Raw genomic sequence first — 24,567 nt, 5'->3', positions numbered from 1 at the left:
TTCCATAATATAAAGCTCTGTGTATGTGTTTTAATGAAGAATCAAAGAGAAATGTCTAATAAAAGAAAGAAGCGAGAAGGTGAAGCAAGGGAGAGCGGGAGAGAGCTCGTCGATGATGCTCGCCTGCGAGCGTGAATTCCGACCACGCTCTGTATTCAGCACTTTCCCACATTAACATGTCCAGTCTGGACCAAGAGCAGAATTCAGCACTAGACAGAAAATAGACTTCGGGCAACGGACCAGATGAGCAACACGGGCTCCTGCCCAGAGGACCTGTCATCACCAGGAAGAGTGGAAAACCCTAACTCCCGCGTAGGTCATCTAGTCCCACTGAAGTCTGGATTCAGGCTGATGTGGTTTTTGTTCTTAATCTTAAAACATTCTAAGCATCAGAGGGTGCCCACCTTAATCCACAGCACACTAGAGGGACCCTTAAGCACAAAATAAATGAATTAACAACCGTGGGAAGTTTTCTGATTGCCTTAAAGACTGAAAATTATGCTTTCTGGGCTATAAGCAGAGACTTCATCACGGGGCTGCCCTTGACCCTGTAAGGTGACTTCACCATGGATAAGCCACCAGGCACCTCGTGCAAGTCAGTGCCAATCAGTCATTCTACGCTCAAGAGGAAAGAATGAGTCTTCACTATACCCTCTGCCTAGGGCACTGCCACTCAATAAAATATTAAATAATATCTAAGGCAAAAAGTGAAACTCAGGGGCTGGCCCCGTGGCCGAGCGGTTGAGTTCACGCGCTCCGCTGCAGGCGGCCCACTGTTTCGTTGGTTCGAATCCTGGGCGCGGACATGACACTGCTCATCAAACCACGCTGAGGCAGCGTCCCACATGCCACAGCTAGAAGGACCCACAACAAAGAATATACAACTATGTACCGGGGGGCTTTGGGGAGAAAAAGGAAAAAATAAAATCTTAAAAAAAAAAAAAAAAGTGAAACTCAGTAAGAGTACGAAAAAATCACATTGTATTCTTGATAAGGATCATAAATGGTTCCCAGCATACTAAACAAAGCGCAGTGGAGGTGTCTACAGCAGTGTGCGAACTGCCACTGCACGCGCAATGTTTATGGCCTCTGCTAACAACAAAGCACTGAGGAAGGAACAAGATCTGTCAGGCAAGGAAAGAACTGCCTGTCCTCAGTGTTGAGCTGTGGGGCAGTGGGGACGGGAGGCAAGCGACAGAAGAAAATCAAAAATGATTCCAAGGATCCCAGGGAAGAGAAGTGGTGGGTAGTTTTAATTCCAGAGAAAATGAAAGTTGCCTTTCACAAGGACAATAAATGTCGGCCTTCAAGGTCACATGGCTGGACCTCTGAGCTGGGACTGACTGAACACACCTCCCCCTTCACCCAAATGGGAAGTAGCTGTTTTTCAAGCACAGCTGTTTCATATTATTTTGTACCAGAGTAAGCACGTCAAAATAGTTGCTAATGTTTTTTTCCTCTCTTCTTGGTGAGTTGTCAAATGTTTCCAGCAAGAAATGGTCAAAACGTTGCTACCAGTTTTCGATGATCAGCAAATATTTAAAATAATCCTATCAAGAATAAAACATACAGAATAATAGCTATTGCAAAAGAAGTTTTCTCTGTCCTGAAACTGTCTTAAGTGGGAGCACTAAGAAGTCTTTCAAAAAAGTAGGGAATAAGAGGAAAAGAAAAAGACAGACTCGAAAAATGAAAGATAATTGATCCACAAACGTGAAAGATTCCCTTACTCTTTGTATTAGAAACCACAGCAGTCACAGTACTCAGAAAGAAAATAAAGACCAAAAATGAGGAGAAAATAAAAATTTGCTAGTTTTACATCTTGCAATCAGCCTCTCTCTTCTTACCTGGAGAAAAATATGAAGTGGTCTAAATATTGGGTAAAAGAAATAAAAGCTTAGAAATTTTGATTCCACTTCTCCTGTCTCTTCTGCTGCCACACTATGACTCAGCAATTCCACTCCCAGGTGGTTCCCAAGAGAAACAAATACACGTGGGCACACAGAGTTATCAGTCACCCCCTCCATCCACGTGTCGGCAGCGTTACAGCAATGCCGTTACTATCAAGTTATCTTAAAAAACACACAGACCCTCACAGGTTCTGTCTTCTGACTCACTGACAGAAACAGGCGGGCTAAGACCGACCTCTCTCCCACGTCATGAAGGGACTTAAAAAAAGTAAGGCTTGAAATGTTCAAATTCTCCAGTTTTTAAGGGATCAGAGGCTACTAATTAAGCCCAGGCATCCAACAGGAAGAGCTCACGGCATTCTAAGCATTGAGCAACAAAGTTCCCATTTAAATTCCGTCCAAAGTGACTGGGAATGCTGACAGAACCAACTCCCTCCCCTCAGCGTATTTTGACAGAAAGAGAAATAAATATTTTTAAGAAGATCCAAGTCATACCTTTGAACATATTTGATTCAATGCTCGCTTATTACAATTGACAAAGCTCCCAATTCACTTGTCAGCAACAAAAACTGACCATAAGGAGAGACGCCCAATAAACTGCTCTCACATTGGCTGACACTGTGGTTCCAGAGGAGGATAAACCCAGCGTGGCGTTCCACATCTGGTTCTGGAGGGTCAGGAGACCACAGGGTGCCCTCCTTTGAAAGCTTTCACAGGCCAGTAAACTGGGAGGTGGGAAGCAGGATACTGATACAGAGCTGCCCACTTACATAGAAGCATTTGTCAAGCAAGGGGAGATTTTTTTTTTTTTAATCTGTTACTGTCACAATTTTCTAACAGAAAGAATATTTTAATGTCAAAAAGTAAAAAGGACATAATCTTTAAAAAGAGATTATATCTGTTTGCCCATCACCACATCACAAGAAAATGGCTGGATAGATTTTCAGCAAACATGAAATTTATAGTTTGGCTAAGGTACAGTCATGCACCACATATGGCAGACTGCATACATGACGGTGGCCCCCTAAGATTAGGACCACAGAGCCTAGGTGTGTAGTGGGCTAGACCATGTAGCTTTGTGTAAGTGCACTCTATGACATTTGCACAACAATAAAATTGCCTAATGACACATTTCTCAGAACGCACCCCTGTCGTGGAGTGACGCATGACTGCAGTAGGGTCAGCTACCTGGCACAGGTAGACCACATTTCCCAGCCTCCCCCATGATTGCAGAAGGGTCAGCTACCTGGCACAGGTAGACCACATTTCCCAGCTTCCCCCATGACTGTAGAAAGGTCAGCTACCCAGACACAGGTAGACTACATTTCCCAGCCTCCCCCACGATTATAGAAGGGTCAGCTACCCAGACACAGGTAGACTACATTTCCCCTCACAGGTAGGCGTGGGTGGGTGACAGAACTCTAGCCAAAGGAATGTGAGTAGAAGTGACCTACACCACTTCCAGCCTGGCCCCCAGACCTCCCACATATGCTCCTCCATGCTCTTAAGCTGCTGAGGCTGGACAGTGATGCCCAGGGCAACCTTAACAGTCATGTGTTGATAAAGGGGAGGCTCCTTCAGCCAGGAGCCCTCAGTATCTGTGGGGCAGCAGAGTACTCATTCCCTCTCCAACTTCAAACCACTTTGGTCCAGCACATAACAGAGAAATACATTTCCAATATTTTTACACCATTATACATTGGGGGATCTAGTATTACAACACTTAGCCCATACATGATTTAACTTAAAACATGGGCTATGAATCAGTAATAAAAAGACAATCTAATTTTTAAAGGGCAAACAATCTGAACAGATACTTCCAAGGAACATATACCAATGTCGACAAGCACATAGAAAGATGCTCAGCACCAATGATCATCAGAGCAATGCAAATTAAAACTGCAATGAGCTACCACTTTACACCCAACAAAATGGCTAAAATTAAAAGACTGACAACACCAAAAGGGGTCAGGATGTGGAGCAAATGGAACTCTCATACATTGTTGATGGAAGGAGAAAACGGTGTAACTACTTTGGAAAAAGGCTTAACAGTTTCTCATAAAACATTTGCATACCCTATGACCCAGCAATTCTACTCCTAGGTATTTCCTAAGGGAAATGAAAGCATATGTACACAAAAAAGACTTGTATGAGACTTTTCATAGCAGTTTATTCACAATAGCTACACATTGGAAACAGCCCAGGTGTTCAGCGACAGGATAAACAGATGGTGGTATATTCATACAATGCAATACTCCTCAGCAATGAAAAAAAAATTTTTTAAAGTAGTGATACATGCAACAACATGAATGAATCTCAAAACATTTTTTTTATCTTAAAACATTTTTGTTGAATGAAAGTGGCATTACACAAACAAGTATATAAATCAATGGTTAGAAAAGAAAATCAACAGTGGTTTCCCAGGGCAAGATTGCAGGGGTTGCAAGAAACGACTGGGAAACAGCACGAGGGAACTTTCCAGGGTGATGATTATCCTCTGTATCTTGATAGGGAAACAGGATTCCCAGGGGTATATATCATGAAACAGTCCTCTTAACATTTGTGTATTTCACTACTGTACGTATTACCTTAAAAACATAAATAAACGTTGAACTCTGTTCATTTGCATGCTTAGTGTTTAAGGGTAAAAATCTACTGATGTCTACAACTTACTCTGAAATGTGCCCCCCAAAAAATGGGTTAATGGGTGTTTGAAGGGACGGACAGATGGAATAACATGTAATAAAGGATATGGAGCAAAACACTTACTGCAGAATCTGGATGGTGGATATACGGGTACACAGTGCACAATTCTTTCAACTTTTCTGAATGTTTGAAACTTCTCATAACAAAGCATTGGAAAATTATACAGTCTATGTGATATGCAAAATTTCTTTTGGAGGGTCCCAGGGGGTTCACCTCAAAGAAATAAGCAGTTTTCACTCAGAGCAGTTAAAAGTGAGGAATAAGGAGACATCAATCTGACTGCCAATTAGGACAGCGTGCAAGTGCACTAAGAGGCCACGGGCAGAGAAGACAGCAGGACGTCAACGATGAGTCCTCCAATTACCCACGTGCTCTGTGGGCCAGCTGCTTCTCGCAGAGGCATCCAGGTAGGGTGCATCGCCAGCAGAGTCTCCATGATTTAACAACAGTGAATGACTCTTGCAAACTATGACAAGGCAAGCTAGCCTCAGGATAAAGGGGAGTCTTTTACAATGAAACTATGACAAGGCAAGCTAGCCTCAGGATAAAGGGGAGTCCTTTAACAATGAACAAATTTTGTTTTATGAAAAATTCACTACATTGTCCATATTTTTCTCAATTCACCAAGTATGCATGAAAACTTCAGTAAGAACCAGGATTTAACAACCACTGGATATGAAAAGAGTCCTGGCCTCCAGATGCTGAGTCTAATCTTGACTCTGCCACTAACGAGCTGCACGTCCTTGATTAATAGGACTCTAGGTCTCTCTGGTTCACTTTGATTAAGAGCTCATCAAACACTGTGCCACCTAATGGCATATAATAAAGGACAGGACAAGAAGAGAGATTTTTCTGGGCCCTTGGAGGAGAATGGGAGCCCTCTCCTAAGCAGGGAACCATAAAGCCATCCGTGGACACTGAGCATTAATACCCCGGCGCATGAATACTAACCTGGTGTTGAGGAAAGAGCACGGGGCAAGATGAGGAAAAGCGCGGCTCTTGACCTCTCTGTGCCATGAACCAGGCACCATGGGAACTGGGCACGGCCCCTGGACTCCCTGCGCCAATGTGACCAAAGACTCAGACCAGATGTGCTCTCATCTAATCCAGCCTCCTCCAAGATGCCCTTTAGGACTCTGCCCCCGTACAGGTCAGGAGAGCCTGGCCCACCCCCGGGCCAAGATGCTACTCATCTTTAAAGCTCGTTCAGATGTCACCTGCTTCGGGAAGCTCGCCAGCGCGACGTCACTCCCTTTACATTTTACAAATAGATGCCGAGGGCCCTCGCCACGCTGGACAGTAATCGTCTGTTTGTCTGTCTTTCCTAGCTAGACTCAGCTTCTCAGCGGTGCAGTTCTAGCTCCAGTGGGATTCGGACACTCCTCCCGGCACAGCACCTCGCACGTGCAGGCTCTCAGAGAAGACGTGTAAATAAGTGCACTCACCGACCCCTCACCAGCTTCTAGCTCTAAAATGCTAGGCTTGATGTTTTTAAGTGCAAATGGAATAATAGACGTAAAGATGCTTTTATTTCGCCGTTCAAGGCTGTGCGTACTAAGTATCAGTCACGGTGATTGGTGCTGGGGACATGGAGATGATGCACACGGTCCTGCTCCCACGGTCCCCCGTGAACACGAAGGCCTTGCAGTGACCGTCTGTGGAAGGCCGGGCCGGAGCCCGCTGCACTTCTCCCTCGCTTCCCCTCTCGCAGCCTGGGCTCCCTGCCTCTCCCCACGCGCCCTCCCTCCACCCTCCTCTCTCCGGCCCAGCGGGCAGAAGCGCAGAGCTCGGAGCCCCCGCCGCCCCCGCCTGCAGCGGTCCCCCGGGACTCCAAGGCCCGCGCCCGCCCTGGGTGCTGCTGCGCCCGGGGTGCCCAGCTCTCGACGCGGACCCTCGGGCGCCGCGTGTACCTGCGCGGCCCGCTGCTCCTTCCAGTGCTTCATCTGGTCGGTGGCTGGGTCCCGGCTGTCCCCCATGCTGTCCCACGAGCGCCCCAAGTCCGAGCGGCCCCGCTTCCGCGTCTGCACCCGTGGCGGAGATCGCGTCCACAGCCCCTGAAATAGGCGAGTCGGGCTCTGACGATCGGCTCCGCCCCAGCCCCGCCCCTCGGAGGGCGCCGCTGACTGGCCGCCCGCGCGCCGGGCGGGACGGGATTGGAAGCCAAATGGGGCCGTGGGGGGGTGGGGGGAGGTGGCTCCCGGAGGGAGGCGGGCCGAGGGCTGGGAGAGGCTGGGGTGGGGGGGGAGAAGGGGAGCCTGCCCTCAGACCCCCAAACCCCGGGGTTAGGGAACCCAGGGTGGGCCCGCAGTACGGGGCGTGACTCTCGCCTCCTGTTATCGGCATCCTCGGGCGGGCCCGGGCCGCGGCGGTTGGTGACCTGCCAGTTACCCTGAGCAAACGCTTAGGCCCTGTTGGGTGAGGCTTCGAGCTCTGTAAATGTGCTCTCAGCTTTTAAAAAGTCAGAAACCTTGGGTTGCATTCCTCTGTGCAAAATGAAGTTTTGACACCTCCGAATGTTAGCATTGTTTGCAACTGAAGGATTCACGGGAATTTGGAATAAACACAAACACTGATTCTGCAATTGTCTTAACCAGTGATCTTACTCTCAAATGTTGCACTAGTCTTCTTATCGCAGACTGTATGTACAGGAAAACGTACCTTTTCTAGTAACACAGAAAAATGAAACATGGACAAGTTCTTAATGGTCTTAATCGTCTAAAATCCATAGGAAGAAAGTTCAGTCTTTTCTGCTCCCTTTTGGCTCGGCCCCTCCCGTTCTGTGAGTGTCTCCCATGCCCCAGATGCTGCTAGATGTTTGCCAGACTTTGTGAGTTAATCTTCACAACAATCTCGAGATAAAAGTTTCATCATCCCCATTTTAAATATGAAGAAACTGCAGCTTAAGAGAAGTGGAGGAACTGGCCGAAACTTAAAAGCTAGCCAAAGGTCAGAGCCTAGGTCCTTTGTCTTATTTCAAAGTTTGCGCCCTGAACCACTATGCCCTCCTGCCTTTTGAAGAGTAAGAAACTTTTAAAACTCTAAGAATTTTGAAAAACTCTGTGTTATGAAAGAGCCATGTTGAAAAGTAAAATATTTCATAAGTTGCGGACCAGTTAGTCGTTGTAGTCAAATGGATTGAATGACTTTTTCCCCTCAGGTGCTAGGGTTTACGTTTAAACATCGTGATATGAATAAATATACCATCATCTTCCAATTAAAAGCTCTCAACTTTTAAGTCTGATTTTTTTCAGTAAAACTACATATAATGAATGGGTGGATATACAACAGTGGAAATTTCAGATAGTCTTGATTTTACAAAAGTGCAAGAATCTGTCACAGAAGTTTGATTGCTGCAGCTCATTGCAAAAGCAGCCGACAACTCGATCTTTAGCGCCCTGTGGTTTTCCTTCGTTACGCTTGACACGGTTGTAGAGATGCTGATACCTGTGTGGTCTGTGTGACATCTTGCACTGCCCGCTCCATCCACACCTTCAGCAGAGTGTGAACTCCATGAGTCAGGGACCACGTTTGACTTGCTCTCTGTCGTATTCCTGCACACCTAGAATTTACTAAGCACTTACTCTGTACCAGAGACTGCTCTAAGCTTTTTGTGTGCATTTGGTTAGTTAACCCTCCTGATAACCCTATGAATTAGGTGCTAATATTATCCTTGTCTTGCAGATTAGGAAAATGAGGCATTTTTGTTAGTTCCATCAAGTCAATTCCAATTCCTAGTGACCCTATGGACAGCAGAGCGGAACCCTGCCTGCTCTTTCTGTGCCCTCCTCTCACCTTTCAGCGCTGTATCAGACAACACTCTGCTGCTATTCACAGGGTTTTCATGGCCATTTTTCTCAGAAGTGGGTGGCCAGGCCCTCCTTCCCAGTCTGGAAGCTCTGCTGAAACTGAGACACAGAGAGATTAAGTAAACAACTTGTCCCAGGTTACACAATTATTAAGGGACAGAGCCAAGATTCCAGCCTCGTCCATTTATCTCCCGAGCCCATGCTTTGTTGAATAAATAAATGTTAAAAGATTCAAACTAATTGTTTTCTTCATTAGCTAAAAAAAAGTAGCAACAAAATTAATGAAAAGAAACCTGGAGTCATATGTTAAGCTTTGCTCTTTATGTAGACATTGTCCTATGTTTCGGGGTTTTTTTCTGTTTTCCTTACTGTTGGTTTAGATTCCTAAGGAACTGTTCCCAGTGAGAGAGAAATGGAGAAACAAGACACTTCCAGGTCGTGTCGTATGTTGCCTCTTAAAGTAAGGAGCGTGCTTACAGGTAATGACAGCAAATTTATATTGCCTACATAGGCAGAATTCTACTCATTGGCTTTATGACTATAATTTAACTGTAATTTAAGTGAACCTACTTCTAAAAATCAGCCTCAGTTTAAAAATACCTTAAACCAAATCCGTTTGACCCCTAAAGGTAATTCCAAATGATTTGCTCGGCAAACAAATTTTGTCCTGATTTTTATATTTTACTAATATAAACACGTGAGTATTTTTGTTGGTATTCAATAAAACTGTTGTTTATAAAATGCTGATCTCTGATTGTTCAGAACCCAATTAAATAAAATGTATCTGCACAAACCATAATGTTGTTAATCCTGTTAGAATCAAATCTACCTCCAAGCTTGTGAAGTACACCGTATTATAAATGTTCGAGGGGAAAGGTTGAGCACCCACCTAGGAACCTTATAGATAAGTTCCATTAGTGTTTGGAGGAAAAGAATGGAGAGAATGAACTGTCTTGTTGGATGACAGGTCAATGCAAAGGAGTGTGAGGAGTAATAGAAATCAAGATAATTATTTGTTTCTGTGCTGATTCCACCACCCTCTGACAGACTGAGATGTTTCCATTTCACTCTCTTCACAATGGCCTTGTGCGGTAACCTCAGGGGTAGGAAGAGGGGAAAGAAGAGAAGGAGAAAGAGAAGAGGTATGTTGCAGTCCAGGTTGCCCTTTGAGGGAAGGGCGGTGAGCACCAGCACAGCTGCGTGACTCCAACCCACCGGGGACCAGCCTGAGCAGGCAAGAGAAGGACGCGGAATGTGCGCTCAAGAGGACAGTGGGTTTCATTGTGAGAGTAGCACGGACCCCCTGATCTGCCTATGTTGCTTCAGCACGTCTTAGTCCTGCTTTAACAAGAACAATTACTTAGGAGGAGGTGGCCCAGATGTCCCTTAGGTCTGGTGATGGCCATAGTTGGAACTATCCTGAGGGGATAAATATCCATGTGCCTTTTCTCCCCCAGGCCCCAAACACCATGCTGTTGATCTGGGTGTTTGAGAAAAAGGAAATAGAAACAAGAATTTGGAATTTGTTATTACTTTAACTTTTTTTTTCTGATTTTAAAATTAACATATGCTTACTAATGGAAACTTGGAAAATACAGAATAACATATAAAATGAACAATCATCTATAGGTGGTAATAAATAGATAGCTTTCACACCAATATTTTCTCTCATGTGTATGTAATGTGTGTGTGTGTGTGTGAAAGAGAGAGGTTTATAATGGATCATATAGAATATATAATTTTGTGTCCTGCTTTTTTTAAATTTTCGAAACATTTTATTTCACCTGAATTTCATATGGTACCACATACTTGAACCTGTCACCCACAAGAAGGTTCTTTCCATTCTCCAGGACTACTTTCCTTCAGAGGCAAATAAACAAGAAACAAATCATACACATAGAGCATAGAGTAGTGCCCCCTTATCTGAGGGGTCATATTCTGAGACCCCTGGTGGATGCCCGAAACCTCGAATATGCTGAACCCTTACATGTACTATATTTTTTCCTATGCAGTCAAGTGTCACTGAACGACAAGGACACGTTCTGAGAAATGCGTCATTAGGCAATTTCATCACTGTGTGAACCTCACAGAGGACACTTACACAAACCTGGATGGTGCAGCCTACCACATACCCAGGCTGTGTGCTGTAGCCTATGGCTCCTAGGCTAGAAGCCTGTAGAGTATGTTACTGTGCTGAATACTGTAGGCAATTGCAGCATGATGGTAAGTATCTGTTTGTTTAAATATATCTGAACACAGAAAAGGTACGGTAAAAATACAATATAAAAGATAAACAGCGGTGCACCTGTGTGGGGCACTTCCCACGAATGGAGCTTGCAGGACTGGACGTTGCTCTGGGGGGGTCGGTGAGAGAGCAGTGAGTGGTGAGTGAATGTGAGGGCCGGGACGTCACTGGACACCGCTCTGGATTTTATCAACACTGTGCACTTAGGCTACACTAAATTTGTAACAAATGTTTTTCTTTCTTCAAACATAAATTAACCTTACTGTAACTTCTTTACTGTATAAACTATTTAATTTTTAATTGACTTTTCTGTAACAACACAGCTTAAAACACAAACACATTGCACAGCTCTACAAAAATATTTTCTTTCTTTATATCCCTATTCTATAAGGTTTTTTTAAATTTTTAAAATTGTTTTTTTTTTTTTACTTTTTAAACATTTTTGTTGAAAACTAAGACACGAACACACAGATTAACCTAGGCCTACACAAGTTCAAAATCATCCATATCACTGTCTTCCACTCCACAGCTCGTCCTGCTAGAACTCCAGGGGAGAACTAACCTGCATGGAGCTGTCCTCTCCCATGATAACAATGCTTCTTCTGGAACGCCTCCTGAAGCACCTGCCCAGGCTCTTCTTGAGGAGGGGTCACTCTTTTCAGAAAAATGTCCATGGGGGTTTGCTTAGTTTGTTTCTTTTCTTCATCACAGATTTGCTTGTAAGCAGATAATGCACCATGAACATTCCTCTCTGTTAATGAAAACCTTTTGGTGTTGGAGTCTACGTTTTCAAGCTTTTTAAGGAGCTTGTTGAGGTCTGCAAAAGCTTCTGCTAAACCCTTCACTGTGAATTTTCTTGGGGATTCATCTTCTTTTTCTCCTTCAGTTTCCTTTTCTCTTGCCTCTTCTTCAGCTGTGTGTTCCTGTTCCAGTTCCAACAACTCCTTATCAGTCCACTCCTCAGGGACCACCTGTAGGAGCCCCTCAGTGTTGTTCTCATCCTCACCCAGGTTCAAGTTGTTTGCCATCTCAACCACAGCCTTATTGATTTTTGCAACCTCCTCATACTTGGCAAGAACTTGGAAGTCGTAGACAAACTTCTTAATTGTTTTCTTCCAGATGCCATTCACACATTCTTTGGTGACATCACCCTAAGCCCGAGCAAGGTTCTTGATGTCGTCACAGATGCTGGAATCCTTCCAGAATTGCATCAGTGTCTTCTCAATGTCTTCCTCAGTTGCAGCAGTTGGGCAAAGGTCCTCCTCAGGTATCAGGCCTTAACAGCTGCTATAATTCCTTAATCCGTTGGTTGGATCAAAGAGATGGTGTTTGGAGGGAGAAACACCACTTTGATATTGAGAGGAAGATCACCAATAAAAGGAGGATGACCAAGAGCATTAGCAACAATAAGCGAAATCTTTAAAAGTCTGTTATTCTCCAAACAGTACTTCTCCATTTCTCTGGCATAGCAATTCAGGAGGGTAAGTCGGGAGAAGAGCTGGGTCCTCCCTGACTTCTTACTGCTCCTGGGGTGCACTGGCCGTGTGTGCTTGTCAATGTGCTTGAAGGCCCGGGGGCTCCCACTGTGCCAGGTCACAGAGTTTCAATTTGTAGCCTGCAACATTGCCCCCCAAGCAAGACTGTTATCCTGGCCTTATAAGCCTTGAAACCTGGCACTGATATGGCCTCCTTATGCATGAAAGTCCTTTCAGGCATCCATTTCCAGAATAAGGAGTTTTCATCCATATTGAACATTTGCTCTGGCAAGTAATTTTCCTCCACAATCAGCTTATCTAGAGTTTCCAAAAATTCTCCAGCTGCCTTCACATCAGCACTCGCAGACTCACCGCTCACGTTCACATTGCGCGATGAACAATGATTCTTGAGTCACTTAAACCACCCAGAGCGAGCAGTAAATTCAACATCGTAGTTATGTTCAGCCTTTTCTTTCAACATCGCAAATGAACTCTGTGCTTTGGCTGCGATCGCCATGGTGCTGAGACAGATACACTTCTGTGTCTGGTCTTCAGTCAGATCATTAAAACTTTCTCCATGTTTGATATGGGCCCTTCTCAAATTTTTGTTAGTCTCATTGCCTTCCATGAAACAGATCCCTTTACACCTTCCGTCGCTGTGTTCTTGTTCTTGAAGGTCATAGCTATGGTGCAATGGGACATGCCTGACTGGCAAGCAATAGCTATCACTGATTTTCTACCTTAACAGCCCTTAATCAATTTTAATTTCATTTCCAGGTCAATCACTCAACGTGGCCTCTTACTGGCAACACTAGAAGTAGATCTCGTACTTTTAGGGGCCATGATGAACAAAACAAAATGAGATTAAATCAAGCACCAGAGAAAATGATGCACTCAAGAGATGCAGTAAGCATGAAATGGATGAGGCTGCTGCCAGCGTAACAGGCATACGGTTTTACAGTAAGCTTTTTTTTTTATTAGTAGAAAGAGTACACTCTAGAATAATGATAAAAAGTAGATAAAAAGAGTAAATACATAAAGCAGTACCATGGTCATTTATTATCATTGTCTTATATACTACGCATAGCTGTATATGCTGTACTTTTATATAACTGGGAGCACAGTAGATTTTTTACAGCAGCATCACCACAAAAACATCAGTAATGCATTGAACTCTGACCTTACAATGACTATGACATCAGTAGGCAATAGGAAATTTTCAGCTCCATTATAATCTTATAGGACCACCATCGTATATGTGGTCCGTCTTGACTGAAATGTCGTTATGCAGCATACGACTGTACATAAACACCTATGATAAAGTTCAATTTATAAATTAGGCCCAGTAAGAGATTAACAACAATGACTAATAATAGAACAGAACAATTATAACAATATGCTCTAGTAAAAGTTACCGTAGATCTTAGCAATTTCAGTGTACAATTTTTTTCTTTCCTTGTTAAGTCAGGAACTTTCACCTTTTCACTTAGAGGAAGCACTTCACAGCTTCTCTTTGGCATATCCAAATTGCCAGAATTATAAGTAAGATAAGGCTTGCTTGAACACAAGCCCTGCGATACTGTGACAGTCACTCTGATAACCTACATGGCTACTAAGTGACTAACAGACGGGTCGTGTGTATAGTGTGGATCCGTGGGACAAAGGGATGATTCATGTCCCAGGCGAGACGGAGCATGACACTGTGAGATTGCATCAGGCTACTCAGAATGGTTACCAATTTAAAACTGTGAATTGTTTATTTCTGGAATTTTCCATTTAATATTTTCATACCACAGGTAACTGAAACAGCAGAAAGCGAAACCACGGATAAGGGGGGATTACTGTACAAAAGATAGTTTAACTCTTGATTAAGCAAAAAATGCCAATATAACTTTTTTCCTTGTATTTTTAAGATGTTACTTCACTTGTAAATTCAAGTTTGGTTGAAACTTTTTAGTCTTTTTGCTCAATATTTTGAACACTTCCATTTTCTCTTTTGTAGAGTCTTTGAGCTTCTTCTCTCTCTTGTTTTTTCCTCTCAAATTCTTGCTTCTTAGTAGAACATTTAGCTTGTACCTGTTCACGTTTTTCTTGTGCTTTTTGATTTGATGTTTTCCTTTTATTTTTCTTTGGAATAGTAATGGAGTTTTCTCTTTGTTATATTGTTCTCCTGACTGAGGCTGGTCAGCGCTACAATGCTCTTCAGACTAAGCCTGGTGAGTTCTACAATGTTCTTCAGACTGCGCCTGCTCAGTGCTACGTTGGTCTTCTGGCAAAGGCTCATAAACTTGGTAGTCTAACAAAGCTGATCAACTTTTCTAAGTTGCTTCCTGAGTCTTTTCTCTTTAGCTCATCCGAGATGTTTCGGATGATCAGGGTATTGATCTGCGAATGGAGGTTTCTGTGTGAGTTTGAACCTTCTTTTCCCTCTATAGCAATTTCTTGTAATTTTGCTGAATCTTTAGTTTTCTTTGAAATGCAAATCCTTGTCCCTCACAAATGCTCCCCACAAAGGCGTGCAGATGGTGAGGTCACCAAGTCCTTTGTTTCACATTCTTATTCTGGAATCCGACTGGAGAAACCCTTCACACATCGAAAACTCCCTGTCTGCCGCCTTGCTGCCAACCTCACTGGCACATTGACACACCAACTGTGTCCTATGTCTTGCTTTTTTTACTTAACATTATGGGATAAAATTGTCCCCAAATCATTAAATATTCTTCCAAATGGTGATTTCTTCCCCCCATGGCTGCACAATATGCAACCAAAGGACTGTTCCATTATTTACACATTCTCCTAGTGGAAACACTTAAATTTTTTTCCTACTATAAACAACAGTATAGAGCACATCCTTCCTCTGTATTTGTATTTATTTCCTTAGGAGCTATTTCTAGAAGTAATTTTTGGTTCAAATCATATGGACATTTGAAGTCCCTTATGGCATATTGTCAATTGTTTTCCGCAACACTTGAGCCAGTTTACACTCTCACCAGCACTAAAAGTGTGGATTGGAGATAAAATTTTAAAGATAGGTCAGTAGTTGGATTCTGGATGCCCCTAAATTGAATATTTCGTTAGAGTCTTCAGAAAGGACAATGCCTCTCATGTCATCTTCAGCCATCTCCACCGCTCCATGGAATTCGTCCCACCTATTGAAAGTCCACCACGTCCTCGGCTCTCTGCGTGCCAGGCTCTGGGGGCAGAGCAGGGAAGGAGAGGGTGCAGGCCAAAAACCAGGCAACAACACCGTGTGAAGAGGGCTCCTGCTCTGGGAAGGAAGTACAGCTGCTTGGTGGTACCTAAGAAGGTCACCTCGCCTGAACGTGAGAGGTCACGGGAGGCTTCATCAAGGAAATCATGGCCAAGAGAACCTTGCAGGATGAATAGGTATTAGGTACAGTGTCGGGAAGAAGCATTATGTGGTCCACCCCATTACCACAGAAAACTGAAGAGACTTCTTCCATTTTTTCTTAAAAGTCTGACTTCACTAACCATGGTGTTGCGACTCCTGAGTAGGACGGGACAGCAAGCAAACATTCGCAACTGCAGTGGGGTCTTTTTCAAGTTTTCCCATGTCCTCTGCTCTCTGTGTTAGGTTTGGGCTGGCCTCGAATCCTGCTGCTGGCCCACTTGCCCTCCTCTCAGCTGGGCCCCTGCAAGGCCTGTGCCGCCAGTCATGTTTAACCACTGGGATGTCTATGCCTGGCTGGGAGTTACCTTCCAGCGCTGCTGTCTCAGAGGTATCTTGATTGCCTCCCTCTGTATGCTGTTAAGTGTTGCACCTATGCTTGACCCTGGGCTTGTCTGTATGCAGAAACCAGACATGGGTTACTTAACTCTGACAATCCAAAAAAAATGACAAAAACCTCCGAGATAAATCAACACATTCAGTAGTGACTGAGACTACACAGTTATGCGTCAGTGGAGAAATGAATAGTTATCAAATGTACATGTTGGGTGGAACCATGGGTCGTAGCTGGGGATGCTACACTAGGAGGACTGGGACAGGTGTCCTCTCCTCCCCTTCTTTCCTGTAAACCAGCATCGTGGACCAGCAGGGCTTCAAGAGGTAAAATAGCATGACGCAGTTGAAAGTCCCAGCCCTGGCTTCAGAGCACTTAGGTGGGAATCTCACCATGGCCACTTACGAACTGTGTGACCTCAAGCAGGTCCCTGAATCTCTTTAAGCTTCCATTTCTCTTTTGTAAAATGGAGATATTAACACCTGTGTTATTTATCACCTAAGGCTCTCTAACAAAAACAACCCAAAAGATACCATGGTTTAAAAAAGATAAAAGCTTATTTCTCTCACACAAGACGTCTCTGACCTAGAAGGCACAGGGCTACTCAGGCAGCTCAGGCATCCTCAATACGAGGCTTTCCTCTCTGAGTCCAGGGTGGCTGCTGCAGCTCACGCAATCACAAGTCCATGCCAGCCAGTGGGAAGGGGGACAGAGGAGCAAATGGAGTACATGACCATTCCTGCTGAGGACACAACCTGGAAATGGCATGCTTCATTCCTGCTCATCTTCCCTTGGCCAGAATTTAGTCACGTGGCTCTGCCCAGCTGTCCAGGAAGCTGGGGAAAGTAGTCACTCTCTAGGTGACCATGTGCTTTGTGAAACTCGGGCATTCTATGATGAAAGAAGAAAGGGAGAATGATACAAGTGGTCAAGCAGTTCTTGAGAGGATTGGCTGAGAGAGGAGATGTGCACAGCGAGAGCCAGCGATTGGCGTTTCTCAGTATTGCTCTTGAGCCCCACGTGGCCCTTAGATGGCCGAACAGCTGTGGGGGAAATAGAAGGAACCCTGCATAGGAGATCACACGACAGCCACCCTCCAGGGTGTGCTGCAGGGAAGAGAACCCCTCTGGCCAAAGCAAGTGCGACTCAGAGGCCACATTGTGATAAACAAGGACTAGCAACTGCCCTGAACGAAACCCTCCTGTGCGACACAACCGTCCTCTCACACAGATTGTTAAATTTATCTAACAAACATTTATACGGCTCCTCCTGTGTCCCAGACTCTACTCTAAAGGTACCTTCCAATACTAACCCCTCTCATCCTGGTAACAACCCTGTAAGGTATGAGCTCTGCCTTCATCTACACTGAGGACACTGAGGTACAGAAAGGGTTAGTAACCTCCCAAAGACACAGCTGCTTAGTGACGGGACCAGGAGCCGACCAGGCTCCAGAGGTCACATCTCAGCTTCGACAGTGTGCTGCCCGCAGCGAGGTGGACAGGAGGGCAGGCAGATCGGGTCCCACGTTCTCAGCATACAACTAAAGCACGCACCACCTCCTGCCCACCTGCAGACCTGGCTTTGTGGGAAGCACGCTGGTGTAAACCAACGGTGGACCCCACGTTTTATACCCACACAGTGGAGAAAGAGCACAGGAAAATGACATTCCCAACTGTGTTTAAAAGAAAGAATGGGAAGTGGTTATGGGTTTGTGATACAAGAGTCCTGCAGGCCTGGAGAGCCACGTCGGAGTGAGGGCACTCAAAGGAGGTGATAAGAGCACTAGAGGAGAGGCAGCGAGGATGGAGGGGGAGGAGGCAGGTCCTTAGCCGTCTCTCCACATGGACAGCAAAGGGCAGCGGAGCCTCAGACTTCTAAGATAGTGGGATGAATATCCCTGGGAAAACATGTCCGTTAAAAGACTACCAGGCGAGGGGATGTGTGGACCTGCATCATCGCTTCTGTGCAACTCCTGCTCCTGGACATGTGGACACAAACAGACTCAGTCCTGAGACATTGTGACAAAGCAAAGTTCTCCCTATGGTGCCAAGCATCAAGAGCAACTGCCTCGGGCAATCTGAAAACAAAAGTCTATTTCTTTCTTAAAATATCAAATCTTGAGAATACAACATAGAATATATGCACTATCTGTTTATTGTCTAGCCTACTTTCTGGGAGAAGTTGTTCAAATTTTGCCCCATCGATCCCTCCTGGCCCTCCATTTCCATCCCTGGCCACATCTCTCTCTCATTGTCTCCTTAGCAAACACCAGCTTAGTTGTCTGGAATCTTGCCCTGGGATGACCTCTCTCCCGTCCCGTCCCGTCCCGTCCCGTCCCACCCAATGCTCCAAACACCAGTGAGTAGCAGCCACCGTGAGCTTTCTCCTCCTGGCCTCTGACATGTGAAACAACTCACTCGGTGGATAAATTACAGATAACTCACTCATAGAATTTGTAAAGGGTCCAGCCCGTTCAACCGCTACTTCCTCCAAGTACCAAAGCTGCATTGCCCGGCCTGCGGGCCCATGATTTGCCCTGCCGCCTTCTCAGGAGGGCCGTCCCCGTGCCCTCACTTAACGCTCCAGCCTCCTCCAGCGTTCCCCGTCACACTCCCCGCTTTGTATTTTCTCCACGGCGCTCACCTTCTAACAGACTAGCTAACGGACTTGTTTATTGTATATTTCCTGCCACTTAAATAGACGCTCCAAGTGGAGGGTGGGTTTCAGTTTTCATTTCTTCTGCTTGTCCTCGGCACCTGGAGGTTTTCTGGCGCTCAGCAGGTGTTCAACCAGCATTTGACTAAATGAATGAAGAAATGAACGAATCGCTGGGTGAACTAACACCAGGATAAACCATATTACAAACACCAGACATCTGTTGAGGAAACACAGCAAACTCTGTGTTAGGGTACCATGTTGTAGTCACCCCTACAGACTGTGTTGTAGTGAAGAGATTGCCTCTGGCCACTGCAAGTGTTTCCCTTAAAGGACTTGTTAAGATCCTGCGCTCAAATCTGTTTTGTTGTTAGCGTCGTGGAGTCTATTTTGACTCCTAGCAACTCTCTGCGCAGCAGATCTGAACCCTGCCTGGTCTTTCTGCGCCATCCTCTCCCCTTCCGGCGCTCTATCAGACAAGGATCCACTGCTACTCATAGGTTTTTCAGGGCCGATTTTTCCAGAAGTGGGTGGCCAGGTCCTTCTTGCTAGTCTGTCTAGTCTGGAAACCTGTCCACCGTGGGTGACCCTGCTGGTATTTGAAATCCCAGTCGCATAGCTTTCAGCATCGAAGCCACACTCAGTTGCCACAGTGCGACAACCGACAGACGGGTGTTGTGGGTCCCTGACCAGGAACAGCTGGGGCCCCAGCAGTGAGAGCGCTGAATCCTAACCACGAGACCACCAGCGCTGCCTTCAAATATGTTACACCTTTCATTTCACTGTTACTTATATATTTCTTTAGGATTTGAAAGCATTCTCATATTTGAGTCCTCTTTTAAAAAAGAAATATAATCCCACCATCATGAGCCTCCTGATGTGACCGAAAGGACACAGCACTGCTTCTGCGGCATTAATACCAAAAAGGCACAACCGGAATCCAACCACAAGGAAACATCAGGCAAAAGAAAACTGAGGGACATTCTCCAAAATAACTGGCCTGCATGTTTCAAAATACCAGGATCATGAAAGAGAAAGACTGAAGAATGCTTCCAGTTTAAAGAAAGCCAAAGGGCCTTGCCAACCCAGTATGAAGTATATTTCTGGACTGGGCCTGGCATAGGGGGAAAGGTTTCAGGAGTATTATTGGGATAATTTATGAAATTTAATATAGACTATAAACTTCATATGAATAACGATATTGTATCCATGTTAAATTTCCTGGTTTCGATCATTGTACGGTGCTTATGGAAGAGAATATTTTTTCTTAGTCAGCGCATATTGAAGTATTTAGTGGTAAAGAGGCATGCTGTCTGCAATTACTCTCAAATGGTTCTGAACAAATATGTACATACACACATACAAATAAAGAGAGCAGCTGAACGACAAAACGAATAGGACAAATGCAGACTTCTCCTGCAGCTGGGTAAAGGGGAACTGGGGCTGTTTCTGCACTTGTGATATTATACCAAAGTAAAAATTTACCAAAAAGTAAATAAATACTTTCCTGCGGGGGTAATAAATAAACGTTTTCTCAGGTCATACTTTATAAGTTACTCAGTAGCTGATTGAGATCCAGGCCGGGGCCCAGTTTAGGCCTCACGTGGGGGTGAAGAAGGAGCAGGAACAAGAAAAGGGAAGATGAGGAGGAAGTGGAAGCCACTGAACTCAAACGTCACCCACGTCACAATTTTGCCTTGGACCCTGTGATCTTCTATAGAAAAAATTTAAGACACACAGACAAGTTAAAAAGTAAGAGGATATAAACACAGTTAGACAATCAGGCTATACAGAGAAATGGCCCTATGATTTTCTTAATTCTTATATATATTATGAGATTTAATGTATTAATACTTATGAAACCCTGAGGTCATTTGACAAAGCATACTGTAAGCTTACCTTACATGATTATCCCGAGGTAAGGAATTACCCGCCAATGAACATTTGTCTCTGACTTTTTCACCGCTGTATCATTAGTTGCTATTAGTTTAGTAAACATCAGCTATTGTTTTCACAACAGGCCCTGCTTCTGTGGCAGCCTTTGGTGATGTTGGGAACATGACCTATCTGGCTGTAGGATCATGCTGTTAGGTTTAGGGATTATTCTGTATGTTGTTCTGCTGACAGGAACCCTGACAACACAAGTCTTGATGTCTGAAGAGAATTAAGTGCGGGAAGAGCATCCAACTTGTGACAACACACCTTCCTTAAAACGGTCTGAGCCGCTGACACCCACGTGTCCACAGGAGGAATCAATCGTGGAGGAAACCTGGAGGGCAGCAGAGCGTCATGATGTTGGATAGCGCTGAGGCAGTGGAGGCCCACACCGGACAACAGGTGCCAAAAATAGCAGTCTCCAGGACGCTTCCGCCAGTGAACCCACAGGTAGCGTCCCCAGGGAAGAAGGATTCAGCAGTGGCTCACCCCAGGCTGCAGGACAGGCACTCAACCTCGACAGTGGGCGGAAGCACGGCCCTGAGCCGGGGCAGGGGACGGGTGTGGCTTGTATCAGAGAAGCATGTGGCCTCTTTATATCATATTCTCCCATGTTATCACTCTTTGCCCCTTCCAGACGTATCAACGTGAAAGCCCAACACCCTAAAGATGAAAAAAAATTTATTTGTAACTGTCAGGAAAAGATTACATAACATGAAACACAATAGTCTATGAAATCAGCCACATAAATTGTGAAACCAGAGTCAAAGTTCTAGTCGTTCTGTGCCAGTATTTTTTTTTCAAAGGCGTTTTTTTAAAGGTAGAAACTAAAAAACAGAAAAATTATGAATGCAGACACGTGGAAAGCCCTGTGTACACCATGTCAGATGGTCTAGACACTCCACTCCCAACCACTTTAGCCAGCCTTTGCATCTGTTTATGACTATGTCTAGGAAATGAAAAGCAGATCGAAACATACCATACAGCCAACGTTTGTAGCAAACGTTCCTTCCCTCCAAGGTGTTAGATATTCCTTAATGCGGGACCAGGAAGACTAAATCATAATTACAGGTAGACGCACTATTATTTTATTCTCTCGTGGTCCTAAAAGGTAGTGCCTCCCTGAGAGAACTCCAAGCCACAGGACCTGGCTGAGGATGTGTTTAGCTGTGGGGACCTGGCTGTGAAGGAAGGCTTAGAAGGAACCAGAATGATATGGGTGAGCTGCTGGAGATTAGAGAGTGCCTGGTCAGGAAAAAAAGAAAGGAAGGAAGGAGGGAGAGCGGGAGGGCGGAAAGAAAGGACGGAAGGAAGGGAGGGAGGGAGGAAGAAATCAGAGAGAATAGAAAATAGTGATCAAGACTGGATCTCAACTCGGACATGCTAAGGACAGTACTACTTGCTCCAGCAAAGGCCCGGGGTGCTGGCTGCAGCAGGGATTAAATGGAGAGGAGGAGGAAGCAAAGACTGGCTACAAGAGACCTTTCCTCTTGGAAAAATGTCCGCTTTGAGCAACACTTGCCCAGGAAATAGCAGAACGGAACACTGCGTTTCATCATAACGAGTCCTCAGCAGCTGCAACCAGTTAGGAACATAAACTGTGAGTGCCCCAGGCATGCCCGGCCCTCAGGAATCTAACTGAAAACTGCTTCCTGACCAACCAACCACAGGTCCCGTTAAACCAGCACACAATCCTTAATTTGGAGCAGTTAACAACCCCGACTTTTCCTGTTGACAAAACGACTCAGTGAATTTCTTCTCCAAGGTATGTTCCATTGCCTGGCAAGTTAAAAAAACAAACAACTACTTGACTCTTTTTTAAGCATCAGGGATCTTTTTTTTAAAGAGGAACGTAAGCAAAAAAGATACATGGTGATGAAGATATGAGCTAAAGGTGACTCCAGCCCCCGAAAGCCAGTGAAACCAGGTGAAGTCTGGAAGGAACCAGCTAATGCTTCCTGCTCCCACGTGTGGGGGAAAGACAACTGAAGAGATGCAGGGGACAGGAAAGGTGAGAGGTGCGTGGTCCTGTGACCGCAGCTCCTAGAATCTTAGCCTCCCCGGCCTCTAGCCCAGAGCCTTTGATCTCCTCGTTACAGCGACAGTGGAAAAACTGGAAACCCCTTCCTTCCTGCTCGAGCTGTCAGCACTGTTCACCAGCAGCCCAGGTCCATGCCCCCGGCAGCAGCATATCCTGGCATCTCGTCTGGTAGACCCCTCACTATCACCATGGCAACTGCCACCTCCTCTCGCTTGGTTGCCATGGCCTCCACAACCTTTTGCTGCCTGACTCAGCTACCTCTCCTGATCACCGCTGATGTGCCCACCACATGGGGAGACCAACCATCCCAGTTTTGCCTGGGACTGAGGAGTTCCCTGGGATGCGGGACTTTCAGGGCTAAAATGGGAAAGTCCCGGGCAAACCTGCTTCGTTCACAGGCCGCCACTCGCCGGTCTCACTTGAGGCAGCTGGTCTCACAGGCCACAAGTTTTATGCTCAAGGGATCTGGCTGAGCAAAAAGAAGCAAGAACTAGTAACGTAAATATAAAACAAACCTTCAAAATGGTGGTCTGACCAAGAGGCTGCTGACAATGATGGCTAGCGGCAAGGGTACTCTCAGGTCATAAAGCCGGCTAAACATCTTCTCAGAGTCCCCATGGGTTCTCAGGGTTGACTCCTTGCCTCATGGCTTTGAACACTCAGTGCGGGGTAGGAGGAATTTCTAAACATTTTGGTAGATTCTCTTTTCTAACCGAGAGATTCTTCGTTATAGAACTTGTGCCAGATGTCTTCATCAGGAGAAGCAGATGAACTGGTGCCCTCTGTTCCCCACGATGTTGATAGGTTCTTTTTCATAACACAATTCATTTAATCCTCCCAAGTATCCTGGGAGGGGGCAGGTGATATATCTGAGTCTCCACGAAGATTAGGTGATTGCCCAACTGGTGAGTGGGGCCCAGGATTCTAAGCCAGTCTAAGTCCCCCTGAGGCCACAGCCTGTCCCTTTCCCTGTTTGAGAACCTCGTCATAGTTTCACCCCAGACTATTCCCTCCACGTAAGTGGTAGGCAATCTTCTTTCACTAGTGCCCCCTTCTCTAGCATAAGGAAGGAATCAAAAGAGAGAGAACTATTCTATTTCTTCTGGGTTGGACACTTAGTCTTTTTTTTTTGCATTTATTTGTAGTATTTTTGTCTTGTAACCTTGAGTAAAATCTCAGTAAGAAACAGAGAATCTTTAGTTGAAATCGGCCCATGTGAAAGCAGACTGAAGAAGACACAGCTGTGTCTCTGAGAGTCCTTTACTCCTCACAGCATGCGATGGAACATGGCGGCAGAACCCAAGCTCAACTGAGGCCGAAGGTCGGGCAAAGCATCATTCTGTCTTTAGGAGAGAGAAATTCTCAGGCTGGATTGTAGAGTTGAAGATTGACTAATGTTTGGTTACTTGACTTTAGAGTTAAGCAGATGGAAATAGGTTGAAAACTTATTTTTTTAAGAGATGTGTATTTCCAGAGAAACTCAAGCCTGGTGAACCATAAGAGCTTGCAATTACTTAGCCATTAAGGCAATCCACAGACTATGAAACCCATGAGATGTAAAATGGTCATGTAATTGATACAGCCCCATGAGAGCTTCCTCTCCAAAGCCCTTTTTAGATATGGCTACATTTGTCAATGGACAAGGGGTATCCTCCAGGAAATACACCATTGGTGACCAGATTGGCTGACCAAGGAGCTCATACTTCTGGCAAGAAAAAGGAATCTTGTTATTCCTGCCAATTAAGATATGTGTGCTATGGAACAGTGGCCACTGTGCAATGTTTCCATTATTGCCTTATTCTCAATGAGTTTAAACTGTTTTTATTGTAGTTATTCTTGCCTTTTCTACCATTCTGTATTGGGGTTTTGGGGTGACCAAACGTCGTTTAGCAGCAATCCATTCAACCACGTGGAGCTATATCCAGATCTAACTGAGAGAACTGAACACCATCCAGGGCTCCTTATGTCAAAATTGGATCAAGCAACTTGATAATGCCTTGGATGGTGTCCTTTTAGGAGAGAGGTTGAGCTGGACAACAGGAACCAAAAGC

The 24,567-nt window shown here is 45.1% G+C and overlaps 1 protein-coding gene and 1 pseudogene across 3 annotated transcripts in view; both read right to left on the bottom strand.

Annotated features, from left to right (window-relative positions):
* The window catches only part of CAT (catalase), a 58,270-nt gene extending 37,130 nt beyond the window's left edge, over positions 1-21,140 (bottom strand). Inside the window, exons 1-3 of one of the 3 annotated variants that reach the window (XM_070229259.1) lie at positions 20,440-21,138; positions 8,409-8,521; positions 6,527-6,670 (exon numbers count right to left, since the gene is read on the bottom strand). In XM_070229259.1, coding sequence (XP_070085360.1) covers positions 6,527-6,592 — 66 coding nt within the window. In that variant the 5' untranslated portion in view covers positions 6,593-6,670; positions 8,409-8,521; positions 20,440-21,138. Of the gene's footprint in view, positions 1-6,526; positions 6,671-8,408; positions 8,522-20,439 lie in introns of all 3 variants that reach the window. The other 2 variants (XM_014729341.3, XM_001914718.6) reach the window with 2 other exon arrangements.
* LOC100060615 (thyroid transcription factor 1-associated protein 26-like) lies at positions 13,936-22,739 on the bottom strand (annotated as a pseudogene).
* Positions 22,740-24,567: the final 1,828 nt, after the last annotated feature.

The sequence above is a fragment of the Equus caballus genome, chromosome 12, assembly GCF_041296265.1.
Source record: "Equus caballus isolate H_3958 breed thoroughbred chromosome 12, TB-T2T, whole genome shotgun sequence".
Taxonomy (NCBI): domain Eukaryota; kingdom Metazoa; phylum Chordata; class Mammalia; order Perissodactyla; family Equidae; genus Equus; species Equus caballus.
The sequence above is the reverse complement of the archived record's forward strand: the minus strand, read 5'-3'. Positions and strand labels throughout refer to the sequence as shown.